Consider the following 13,941-nt stretch of genomic DNA (forward strand, 5'->3'; position numbering starts at 1 on the left):
TGATCTCATTAGGATGATTAAATTAACAATGACAGGTAGCCTAAGGGATTAAGGTGGGAAGTAACCAAACATATTTTGGTTATGGTTTACTGACATGCTGGTACTTTCCTTTTCAGTTTTTACTTTACTTACTAACATTTTACTGATATTTATTGTCGGACATAACAGTTATATGATTAATTATTCATTTCCAGTCTTATTTGAAATTATTATCTTGGAGTGGTTACTCAGACACCTTAAGTAGTCATTTAATACTTTATTAGTGACAATTGTTCACTGTAAATGCCTTAATATTTACTTGTACTTCCAAGGGAGAACATAATTAGACTACAGAACCAGGTAGAGTGGGAGGTGAAAACTTGTGAACTTAAAGTTTTGACATTCTGCTAATATTTTCTTTGTATATTAAGAATTAACTCTACAAATTACACTTCCTCAAATTACAAAAACACGTGTTTATTAGGCTACTTAATACACCAACTATCCTTCTTGGTGAGTCATTTTAATAAATGTATGCACATTTAATCAAGTCCAAATTATGGCTTGTGCATGTTTCTCTTGTAATAGTATTTTTATTGCAGTATTTCAACCTTTACATACAGGATTTTAATACTTGCAGCAATATAAACACAGTTTTCTGGGGGTAACAAGTGACACCCAGTAAAAATCCCAATTCACACTGAAATTAACCCCCAAGCAAGTGCAACCAGGCCACTGACGCTAGAAAGCAAACATTAAAACACGCTTTAAAAAAATCCCTACCTTCACATAAGTTACAGAAACACCACTTAAAGCATTAAAAAAAACCGTCCGGTCAGTAAAAATAAAAAGCAGTTTTTACCGTCTCCTACTGAAACAGTAATCCGTGTCGCTGCGCGTCTTACCGCGCTGTGAGTTGTGCTTTTATTTCGGTGCCTACACGCCCCGTGTATGTGTGTGTGTGTGTGTGTGTGTGAGCATGTGCGTGCGTGTGTGTGTGTGTGTGTGTTGCAGGCTGGTGCACGGCAGTGTTGATGATATGTGTTGTCAGCTGAGCGGAGAGGACAGCCTGCTGCGGTACAGGCTGTTCCCGGCCTGCTCGGCACAGAACGGGTTACAGGTCAGGGTGTCTATTGGAACACAGTGTTCTCATCAGCAGCGGCAGCGGCACAGCTACAGTACAGCCGGAACATTGTGTTACTTTGTGGCTGCTCTCCAAGACCTGCCCTTAATTTTACACTAAACGCCCTCCTACAACTCTGCTCTCTCTCTCTCTCTCTCTCTGTCTTTTTATGCTCTCTGTGTGTCCGCCTCTCTTTCACTCCAGTGTCATTTTGAAGTCTGAGCTCCATGTGGCTGCTACACCGGCGCGTCTGCAGAGCGCACAGATAAAGGCAGGAGAGGAGAGGAGAGGAGAGGAGAGGAGAGGAGAGGAGAGGAGAGGAGGAGGGGGGGGAGACAAAAACAGCGGCACATACTAATCACAAAGGCAGAACATGAAGTACCCTGGATGTTAGATGAGAGAGGCGCTCTTGAATTTGGACGAATAGACGCGTGGTGGAGATTTCAGCGGGTCAAGAATTTCAAAACAGGAGCGCAAGGATATGTAAGTGTTATAATTTCCTTTATTCTGTTGCTTTAAGACTTACTTGAGGAGTTAATTAAGACATAGGGCTTACCGGCTTTCTGGTGCTTTCTGTACATGCCTGGCTGAGTTAAAGGGACACTTGTTCTACATTATAAAGATGTACCCTTTGTCTGGAGCATGAAACTAGATAGTGACAAAAAAAAAAAAACAAAACAAAACAAAATAAAAAACCTAGATGTGCAGCTGAGGTTGTCTTGTTGTAAGGTGTAATGGGTTGGATGTTAATGTTGAACATGTGTGGGGACATTTGAGGTTACAGCTCTGGAAAATAGGGGCTGATAAGACTCCCTCCGTGTGTGTGTGTGTGTGTGTCTGTGTGTGTGTGTCTTTATAGGTGAGTGTGTATGTGAATGTGGCATTTGGCTGTGGCTCCCAGTGGAGGCGGATGAGGACAACAGTTTATATCCAGAATCCCTTTAGGCTTAGGTGTATCTTCATAAATGACAGGCCGTACTGTATAACTATGTTTCGGAGAATGAGTAACATTAATTGTAGTTCATTTTGCTGATGCTGATTGTTATTCACTCTGGAGCAAAGTGTGCATTACAGGGTGTAAAGGTAGCCTCTGAATAACTTAAATACAGCTGTTATCACACATGGATTTTGCATTTAGATGAGGGGGTGAGATGGAAACACAGGCCTACTGAAATGCATATGGGCTGAGGCAAAGTCCCAGAGATGACTGGCAGACTGTCTTAGGGAGATATTTGTGAAGATACATAACCTCTCGTCCAAATACACTGACGAGCAAAGTCAAGGGTGACGAGCTCTTTACCTTGGCCAAAAACATGACAAAAATAGTTTAAGGTTTTGCTAAGTCATTTCACGTCCAGAGTACGTACAGCACCAAGCTGCACAGTGCAACATTCTCAAAAAGAGACATAGACAAAAGGCAACTTTGCCATCTTGTCTTTTTTTTTTTTTTTTTTGCTTTTAAACACCCTGTGATGTATTGGTGGGGCTAAAAGAGAGTCTCCCATATCAGATAATGCTCCGCTTAAGGACGTCTGTGTTTAAGATTTGTCACGAACATTGTGTACTCACATGTACATATATGAATCAGCAGTACAGATGTGAAACAGAATGTACACATCTATACACTGTGGCCATGGTCTTTGCCTCGTTGTAGTCTGTTCCTGCATTCCTACGCAGGGTATCTGAGTTTAGGTACATGTAGCCTACATGTCATCTTATCTGTGTCATAACTATTTGTAGCTACTTTGCCTTTTGTTATAAATACTATTTTCACAGAGGAAAAACTGCAAAGTTAAATGACAAACCTGGTGGAATGAGCAACTTTTAATTGTGTGATTTCAGTAATGATGGTGATTCTCTATGTGCTACTCCACTTGCTTTATTTCATTTAAAACCATGTGTTAATGTAAAAGTGAAGGTGTGGTCAGTTTGACTAATTACAATATGCTTGTCTTCATCCAAAAAATGTAAGCTGGCTTGTATGTGAGGGGGTCTTAGATTGGTGAACACCATCAGGCTTTGCCAGCGGGGAACTGTGAATAGAAGGAACATTTTGTTCAGACACACACACACACACTCATACACACACACACTCACACACAGACACAGAGTTACATCTAAAATGAAAACCATGAAATTTAAAACACACAAGACAAGGTGTAGCTGCAGAGGAGATGGACATTTTGTGCTTGTGCTAGCGTTGAAGAGTTACTTAATCTTTGAGGGTGACACAGAATTGAAGAAGCAGAAGAAATTGACCCGATATCATTAAAAAACATCTCAATGGTTTTACCCTGTGGTTTAAGGCATGACTGGCCTGAGCTCTTACTGCTCTTAAGATCAAAAAATGATGTTAAAATCTATTTTTCCCTCAATATTTATGAGCATATTAACATTATAGTACATTACACGCCAAGATCTTGCTTAATATTCATATTTACAGGCCTTTTAGGAACACAGTGTGAAAGTCAACTGATGGAAAAATCTAGAAAAACGATTTGTTAGTGAGACCTGCTGTTCCTCACTGTCAGATCACACCGCCTTGAGCAAAGCCTTAAATCATCTGCGTGGAAATGTTAAGTAGCCACATTATTCCCCTTAGCTTTTGCAGTAAATATGAGTATGAGTCGACTTAGGCTGCCAAATAAAAAGCTGATTTAAATGCGATATAAATAGGGCAAATAGAGCAGAGAAGGTCCGTGTGTACCTAAACTTGTCCTTAACGATCTCCAGTGCTCCAGGAGCTTGAATGATGGTCGAAGGTGTGATGTGATAAAAGTTGTGCTTGCGACATTGGCTACTCGCTTATCTTTATTTATATAGTTACTACATAGACAAACACTGACAACACAAACAAAACACTGTCTTTATATAAACCTCATTTACCTGGTGGGTTATCAGCATGTAACATTTTCTGCTTGGCTTACATTAATTTGGCTTGAGATGTGTGTATCTGATAATGAACCTGCTTTGAACGTGAAATGTTGTAGCCTACTTCTTTTGTAAGTTAGAAATGTTTTAAAGGAATGCCTTCCGCTTTGTTTTGTGTCACATCACATATGTTTTTATTTGTAATCATACTTCGTGAGTCCAGCCGAACGTGCCTATAACATCCCGACACAGTCCCAGAACACCTGTCATCTGACGCTATGTGAGCAAGTGTTAACATCTTAGTCGTTGCGTGTGATAACAATCACCGAATAGTGTTTGCCAGCTTGGGCACATAACTAACTGGCTAACAACTGGCTTTTTCATTGTTTGCAAACAATGTCAAGATTATTGTGCAAGAGCAGACTGAAAATGCCTGCAGCCACGTGTACCGAGGCAGTAATTATGCATGTCGACAACCATTGCTGCTCTGATGAAAGAGGCAGCGTTTAGCAGCTCCAACACCAACAGGTCATTACAGTTTTATTGCTCTGGCGAAGCTGCTGGTGAAATTCTTTCTTCTACATGAATGTGTGAGACAGAGGCAGCAAACATGAGTAATATGTCTGTGTGCCTGTCTGTCAGTGTGTCAGGGCTCGGTGTCAAGTCTCACTACATTTTTTGGTACCAGCAACCGTAGCACGGAGCAGATTTGCCTCACGAGGCTTTTCAAAATGTGCAACATATGTCACCCTCTGTCCTTAGTCCCCTGAATCAGAACAGGAAAAACTCCCCCCAGGTTCTGTCTGACTCTAAACTGTACTTGCTTGTTTTGTTTTTGTTAATATTAAAATTCTTCATCTAATGTTAAAAAAAATTTGACACATTTCTGTTTTTATCTGTTTGTGTGAAAGCACAGAGCATCAAATGTCTGGGTCTTAAACCAGCAATATTTATACAGACCAAAAACTAGCCAAGTATCTAATGGTCAGATATTCTGACATTCTTGCTAGTCTTCTTTAGTTATTCTTTAATCAGATACTATAGTTCATAAGCTGCACATATTCTTTAAGCTGTTTGTGTTGGGTCTTTTATTTATTAGAAAAAAAGCTTTTGTGTTTTTCAAAGTAAGGCACCAACAATCATAATTCTGCTTCTTGAACATGACGATGTATTTGTACTTGTTCTAATAATGACTGAGCTTATTTGTCTGTTTTGTCTGTCTGTTTCTGTGACATTTCTATGACATAGAAAAAGTACACAAAAAGCAAATGTAGGCTTTTGACATAATTCTTTAATATAGATAAGTTAATGATACATTATGAAAAAGCACCAGTGGGACTACTGGGTTGTTGTGACCCAGTGTTAGTTTATTTATATATCACCACTGGGTCACTGGATCAAAAGAACCCATTTTCTACCCATGGGTAATTTTCCACCCATAGTACTGGGTAAATGTAACCCTATGTTGGTGCAGCATTGACCCAACAGTGGGTCAGTTTTAATTTATGAGGTTTTAGAGGATAAATGTGGATATTACTTTCATAAAATTGGAGGCCTGTTAAAAAAACTGGATCACTTTTATGTAACAGCTTGAAAGCCACAACAGGTACATATTTTGTTACCAGTGTGATCGCATTTAAGATTTTCACCTGCCTCTCACACACATTGAGAGACATACATGATTTAAATGAGTTGAATTTGTGATGGCGCAGCTTCATCAGTGAGTGTGTGTGAGTGGAGTTGAGCCCACACTTTTCTTGCGCGTCCGATGATTTCACAAAGCAGACGAATGCTTATAACTCCTAAAAATGAACAGTGCAGATATCTAAATGAGCTTCTACTGTACTGCAGATATCATTTGGTGAATTCATCCAGGTCCTATTTACATATTGTCAAAAGGCCATAAAATGACAGTCCTGAACACACTGTACCTTAGTAGTAGTGTAGCTTGTTACAAGATGAAATGAAAGTAAGCAACTGTGCATTTTACATAGATTTGTGGTTATGTAATTGCTTCATCTGTGGGGGATCAGACAAGGTGTGATATAAAGTCATCTCCAGTGCAAAGTAAAGTTTCACATACAACTAGGACCAGTGTTAATGCAGCAAAACCGTATCTTGAGGGGAGTACATGAATTTACAAGATGTGTACTTAAATAGCTACAAGTTACATAATTTAAGGGAAACGTAATATTTAGTGTGATGCTCTTGTCTAAGATGATGATTTGTGAATCAAAATCCACACATTAGAGCTGTTGCATGTGTCATTTTCCCTGTTACCAGTTTGTCCCAATGTGAAAACATGAGACATAAGGACATGTTATTTGTGGTGCTCAGATTGTTAACACGTAGGCTTGTTCATGTTTTTCGCAGTGTTACTGTGTGATGCCCACACGCAGAAATGACCACTGATCAGGATTTGCCAATGGATGCCCAGTCAGCCACAGCCGTGTTTGCTGCAAAAGGCATTGATGTAACACCCAATAAAGACCAAGGAGTTATCAAGGTACTTATTGTCACTGCTGTAATTTCAACACTAAATGACTTTTGATTTTTGTCTCTTTATGGATCTACCAGCTCCTATTATGCCCAAAATGTTGGACTCTGGTCTTTTTCTCTGTAGGTTGTGAAACATCCGGGACTAGATGGAGAGCGACCAATGATTGGGGACCGAGTGACTGTCCACTACTCTGGAAAGCTGCTCAGTGGGAAGAAGTTTGACTGCAGTCGAGATCGCAAAGAACCTTTTTGCTTCAATGTAGGCAAAGGTAGGTGACTTTATACATAGTCCTTTAGATTAGGTTACCTAACGAGGTACTTCAACTCTAGCTGAGAGTTAAAAGACAAGACTAATAATGTACAGTCATGTTTGTAGTGTCTGTAAGAAGCCTAAATTGAAAACAGGACAAGTTCTGGTTGTGCAGAGGGTTTTGTGGTTATGTGTCAGACTATTTATTTGCTCCTCAAGTCACTGCTGATGGTCTGGCGACTGTTTTTACTAAGCTAAGCTAACCAGTTGCTGGCCCCACCTTCACACGTAACAGACAGAGGACTAGCAAGATCTTCTCTTATTGTTTTGCTCCGTCCACTCGCAGGACAAGTCCTGAGGGCCTGGGACATTGGTGTGTTGTCCATGCAGAAAGGGGAAGTTTGCACATTTCTCTGTAAACCAGATTATGCATATGGACCTGCTGGAAACCCCAACAAAATTCCTCCCAGTTCCACAGTAATATTTGAGGTATGTATTCCAGTGGTGCTATTTGTACTTCTACATCAAAATACATCTAAATGATGATGATAAAGCGCATCACTGCCTGCGATAGTCTGAATGTGTCAGGTGTTGATGTTTATAAAGTGTTATAAACAATTTAAATGTTAAATGACACCTACTTGTTTTTTTTGTCATGCATTTGATATTCTCTTCCCACACTTGCTGTAACATCATAACTCTAGTTTTCGAGAGCTAAGTTTGTATTATGCTTTTAGTGGAATGATTAAATAAATGTTTGCAACAAAACAGATGGAGCTACTCAAGTTCGAGGGAGAGATGCTCACAGACGACGGTGGCATCGTGAGAAGGATAAAGGTCAAAGGTGACGGTTACTCTAATCCCAACGATGGAGCAAGTGTTGATGGTAACGTTCTTCTCTCCATGGATAAATATTGATATTGGGCCGTATATCCAGTAGATTACATCAGAGGTTAAATCGTGTCATGATTTGTCATGTGTGTCCCACAGTGCACTTGGAGGGCAGCTGTGGTGGTCGACTGTTCGACAGCAGGGACGTCAGCTTTATTGTTGGTGAGGGTGAAGATAAAGGCGTTCCTCTGGGAGTGGATCGAGCCATGGACAAAATGCAGAAAGGAGAGTGCTGTATACTTTACTTAAAACCAAAGTAAGTGACTAAAAATAATAAAGAGAAAAAAATGCTTGTTCAAATTCTTGCAACAAGCTAGATTAGGTCAGGCAACCACTGTCACATATATTAAGCTATAGTCAGCAGCTAATTATTTTAGCTTACCATGAAGACTTGAAGAGGGAGAAGACAGCTAGCCTCGTCCTAATCCAGCTCCCTTAAAACTGTCTTTGTTTAATGGTCATAGAAATTTAAGTGTGAAACAAGTTGTGGTTTTTACAGAGTGCAGACCACTTCTTGGTCTGAACCTCTCTGGACGTAACCAAAGTTGCTTTTACATTTTACAAAATGTTTTTGTACATAAAAAAAACATAGATATAATTAGTATTAATTACAGTTTACAGTTTAGAGGTGCTGGTTAGAAGATTTTTGTTTGGCTTGTTTGGGCAGAGCCACAGACCAATCTAGGCTGCAGGTTCCACTTTTCTGCTTATTGTGCACACAAAAATAGTATCTATCATCTCGTCTCACTTCAGCTAAGAAAAGAAAAAAGTGAGGCTTCAAAAATGTCATAACATTGTCCTTCCCTAACTTGAAAGCCAAAATACAATTACATCCTTAGGAAGCATATCATATCAACCATAGTTGAAAACTGCATTTTAGAACTTCATCTGATGACTCTCAAATGCAGTAGTGTTTGTCTTAGCTGACAAAAAGGCATTTAAAAACAGCTGTTACTTCCATAGTACATCATTTGTAAATTTGTAAATTTTGTGGTCACAGTTCCACAGTACTTTTATCACATTATCAGATATTAATCACATTATCAGATATTATTGAACAGTGTTGTATCTGTCTTCTCAGAGGATGAAGACACATCACTGACAGTAGCAGTATGAGCACTGAACGGCTAACGTCTGCTCGATAATAGTGTGATTATGGTACCTGGTCTAGTGGGAATGACATACTGTATTAGTCAATAACCTACATATACTGTACATTGCCTTGAATATTTTAAATGTTAAGTTTCAAATCAGTCTCTTGATACATAAAGGAACATGCGTGATCTAGATACTGACTGAAAAATAAAAAATAAAGACAATTAATATTATTAAATGCTTACTGTTTCCTCTTTACTGTTCTGAGCTGATCATATAAAAACAGACTTATGTGCTTTTCTAAACTAAATCAATTTCTCTATTCATTTTTAAAATGTATGTTCCTGTTTTAAACATAAAAAGAGAACATGCAGTCGAACCAAACCTGCCTCACATCATTCTCCTAATTAAAAGAAAAAACAAACATTTGAGCATAAATGTAATAGAGATATAATAGAGTTATAAAAATGAATAGAACATATTGTTCTATCCAAAACCCATTGTATCATTGCCTTAACCCCGCCTACGCCAACCCTCCCCATTATACCCTCAGGCAAATGCAATACAAAGTACTGGTGATAAGTACCAGGAACTCATAGGACACTAACATTTTAACAGAGCACATGCCCACACGTAGAAAACTAACACAGGAAAGTCTGGCAGAACAACATACAGACAAATTACAGCTACTGATAGCAGTAGTGATATTTGCTCTAATCCTTTTTTTTTTATCAGTATCAGTGTTGTTTTTCTTCTGATGCCATAATGAATATAATCCGTGTCACTAACATATACTTTTTACAGCCTCTTTGTTTGCTGTACATTCTGGTGCTGTTAGTATAGATTCATTGAAACAAGCTCTTCTCTAGTGCTTTTTTTTCTCTCCTGTAAACATGTTCCTTTATATATCTATAAATGTTATGAATTTTGATGAGGGAACTTTCACTGTTACTTGTCACAACATTCTTGTTGTACCTAAAATGTCAAATGGTTTGAGTTGACTGTTGACACTATCCTTGTACCCAGTTTGGCTGAATGATATGTAGAACTGAAGTTTTCCAAAATACAGGTTTAACAGTTATTTTTGTTTCTAATTGCTCCTGTGAACAGTATCGCCAACAGACTTTTCACAGTTTCTCTTGTCTTGCAGGTATGGTTTTGGAAGTGAAGGTAAAGCGGAGTACAAAATTGGACCAGACAAAGATGTTGTATATGAAGTTACCCTCAAAGACTTTCAGAGGGTGAGAATTGTTTTTTCATGAAAAAAACAGCTAAATTTTACATTATAGAAGAGTGGATTGAGATCAATACATGTGTTGTTCTGCTCACTTTCTGTTATACTTTGTTTTCCTAAGGCTAAAGAATCATGGGAAATGGACTTAAATGAAAAGCTGGATTTGGTGGTTGGAGTGAAACATAAAGGGAATCAGTATTTTAAGGTACAGTCTCACTCTTTTACCTCAGCAGATGATTTTGTTCTTGTTCACATGGTCATTAATTGCTTTAAATTGTCTGTTATTAGGCAGGGCGATACTACCAGGCCCTCGTCCAGTACCAGCGCATCATCTGCTGGTTAGAGATGGAGTGTGGTACTGGAAGAGAGCAGCAGAAGAGGATTCAGGACTTTGTTTTGACAGCCCACCTCAATTTAGCTTTGTGTTTCCTCCGGATAAAAGAGTTCTCACAAGTAGTGGAGAATTGCAATAAGGTGAGCTTCACGCCCCTGATCATAGTCCACATCTAAATGCCATTTAATGTCACAAGGGTGTCCCTCTGTAGCTGGTGCTGCTCTGGAGATATCTCTAATTAATTACCCTGTATGTGTTTTTTACAAGGTGATTGAGCTTGATGAGAATAATGAGAAGGCTTTGTATCGCCGTGGGGAGGCACGTCTCCTCCGAAATGAGTTCAGCCTGGCCATGGAAGACTTTCAGCAAGTGCTTCAAGTGAACCCCTCAAATCGAGCGGCTCGTGCTCAGATTTCCAACTGCCAGAACAAGATTAAGGAACATCATGAACAGGACAAGAAGACCTACGCCAACATGTTCCAGAAATTTGCAGAGCGGGACGCCAAGGTCTGTAAATGCACTGTTCTTGGCTAAATGTTGAAAAGCAGTCTCACTTGTTTCTATGTTTTGCTCTTTTCTTTTCTTTTCTTTTCTTTTCTTTTCTTTTCTTTTCTTTTCTTTTCTTTTCTTTTCTTTTCTGTTTTCTAAGTGAATTACATATTAGCTCTAATCTTATTTAATTACAGTCATTTATACTAACATGTGGTTGTCATCACCGCCCTCAACACACACACACACACACACACACACACACACACACACACACACACACACACACACACACACACACACACACACACACACGCAGTTATTTGCAGTCATTTAGGAAATCATCTTGTTTTCCACAGTTTTGTCACAAAAATATTGTGTTGCTGAAAAAACGACTCATCGTAATAATTTTCCACTGACATCGACATTTATTTTTTCGACAACAGGAGAAAAGCAAATGTATTTGTATGATTTAACATTAAAACAAGTAGAAACATTTTAATGAATCACTTATTCAAACTATGTGAACTATGAGGGAATTTTGTTTTGTGTTTTGTATCCCAGAAAATGAGAATTTTTCTTTCACATTTCTTACTCACCAAACTGTAGATTTACCGGGGTGGGATATCTTTGGTCCTGCTGCCTTATTTATCCTCCTTATGTACAGTCACTAAAATTTAAATGTATTTGACTAATATTATTGTGCATGTTTATAGTTAACTATTTATCATACATTTACTGTATGATAAATTACTGATAAAAATGAAGATCCATCCCACCACTAATTTAAATGTACTTTAAAATATTTTGATACTAATTACCTTAAAAACAAATTTATTGCATTAATGTGGCTGATTTTGTTGTTTCTTACTAATATTTCAGTTACATTTTCACAGTATAAATTGTCTGGTGTTTTGTCCTCTTGTGTGCCTCTGTCCTTTCTAGTCCTTTAGTAATATACTACTGACCTCTAGTGTTCACTCATGGATTTGTTTATTTTCTCAGTGAATGAAGAAATCATGCCTCTATGAGGATTTTCTTTTACTAAAACAACTTATTTGAGTTTTTGTTGTTTTAAATGCATTTCCTAGATTCACGGGACGTGTAGAGTTAATCAGTTTAGTAATTTTCAGAATATTTTTCTCCATCACTATGTCCTGTTTGGTGAAATGTTTTAATTTGCGCTTCTTAAAAGACTGTCTCTTTTCAACAGACTGGGCTGACAAGGAGGAGGCGGGATGAGAGTCTGAAGAGCAGCATGAATGGTGAAGTGGGCATTAAACGACGGAGGAGAAGTCGGGACTGTCCATCGTAACAGTGGCATTTGAATGGGAGAAAGAGAAAGACATGCCTCCCTTGGCTTTCCAAGCCCACAGAGCAGAGGCAGGAGTGAAGTCGCATAAAAGCCTCTAATCCAAACCTCTTTATCCCAAAATCCAGCGTTACCATTCCTGCATATAAAACAGTTTAAGCAGGGACGTTTGCAAGCCAAACAGCATTGCCCTTGTTGCATGGACTGCGCAACTGCCAGGATGAACCTCCCAGTGGATTTAGTACTGTAGAATCAGCAAACTGAACACTTCTAGTTTGCACAACTTTCATTTTGAAAAAAAAAAAAAAAAGTCCACTTTCTTTGTGATTAGGCTACTGTGTAGAGTTGAGCTGTGCCTCCAGTGTGTTTCAGATTCCAAAACTATATTCTGGTTTCAAACCTCTGACTTGTCTTTGGTAATAAACATTTTCTTGGGCAGCTGCATGTGCCTATCACAGTGTGCTGTGATAAGCGCATGCATTTAGTTTCAAATACATAGATGTGATGATAATCAGGCTGTGCAGGTCTGCCACTGTACTGTGTGATTCCCACAGTCTGCATGTATAAAAAGGTGTTTGGGATTCAGACTTAAACATTTACTACTTATTAAATGTGCAATATGTACTTTGGATAAAAGGTTTAACAAAGTATTGCTACATAATGAATAATCACAATGTAGGTGTCCACACAAACCTGAAATTATTCAGTTTGGAAATACAGACTAATAACAAACTACAAATCTGCAAATTAACAAAACTGAATCATACTCCTAGTTCCTCCATGAATTATTAAATGTTGTATTAAAGTACTGGCACAAGTTTCCATATGTCGGACATCAGAGGCACAGAGTAGAGTGTGAAAAAGGCACAAACTAAATGTACAAATACTAAGTAATACCAAAACAGCTGTAAATGTGTAATTCTGGCAATATCACAGTTTACTGTATTTGGTTAGCTACTACCTATAAAGCCAAATCATTTTTTTTAATTGATGTGTAAAGAGATTATTTACAGAAAAACAATTCTAATGTAGTCAAATGTTTTCGGCAAAAATAAGGCACTGTTTTAATAAGATGGGTTAACGAACATGCACTAAAATAATTTATTCATGAATGCATGCATGGTAGATCATTACTCATTTGTTGTCATCTTGTATTTTCTCTACAACAACACATCAAGCAGTACATAACGTTTTAATGACAGTCTGGTATTGTAGTTGATCAAGTAAAACAAGCTTCTGCAGGAGTGAGAACAGATGACAACATTGTTTTTATGGACTGTATATCTGTCGCACTCATTGTACGTGGCTCTGTCAGCTAACAGCACGGCACAATCTTCAGTGCACACAAAATCTGCATTAAACAAGTGAATACATGCAGCATTACTTGTAGTGACTGTCAGAAATCCTCATGATTCAAACTTCCCACAAAAGGAGGGATGATGAAACCACCCAATCTGACAGGACAGACGCGCTAGTATTGACTCTATGAGTGCAGGTGGCAGAGGGACACAAATCAAGTTTAAATTAGGCACCGTTCACAAATTTCATGCATTTAACAGCGCCGATGGTGTGATTAACTACATCATTGTACATCTGTGGGGTTCCTTTTGCCTCAGAAAAGGAGTCTCTTTATTTCACTATTTCATTTTTTTTTCCAATGTGTGAATGTCAGTGAATGGTGGACAATGATGAACTTTGGTGACTGTCAAACCAACTGTTATCGTTTCATGACTTATCTGGATGAAATCCAGACAATAATCTCACAATGTTTTATAAACATTGGTTGGTTCAGAATGAAAACCATAGCTGTCTTAAACATTTTGTGTAAAAAAAAAAAAAAAAAAAATCTAATCAGTGTGTCTAT

General features: G+C 38.3%; 1 protein-coding gene across 1 annotated transcript; it reads left to right on the forward strand.

The window, feature by feature from the left end:
• The first annotated feature begins 1,277 nt into the window (after positions 1-1,277).
• On the forward strand, positions 1,278-13,924 carry fkbp5 (FKBP prolyl isomerase 5). The gene is made up of 11 exons (XM_026346987.1): positions 1,278-1,585; positions 6,347-6,479; positions 6,597-6,741; positions 7,069-7,211; positions 7,494-7,608; positions 7,713-7,869; positions 9,859-9,949; positions 10,064-10,147; positions 10,231-10,416; positions 10,544-10,783; positions 11,979-13,924. Exons 2-11 carry the CDS (start codon positions 6,375-6,377, stop codon positions 12,078-12,080), a joined length of 1,368 nt encoding a protein of 455 aa, XP_026202772.1. The 5' UTR covers positions 1,278-1,585; positions 6,347-6,374; the 3' UTR covers positions 12,081-13,924.
• Positions 13,925-13,941: the final 17 nt, after the last annotated feature.

Source organism: Anabas testudineus, chromosome 5 (genome assembly GCF_900324465.2).
Source record: "Anabas testudineus chromosome 5, fAnaTes1.2, whole genome shotgun sequence".
Lineage (NCBI taxonomy): Eukaryota > Metazoa > Chordata > Actinopteri > Anabantiformes > Anabantidae > Anabas > Anabas testudineus.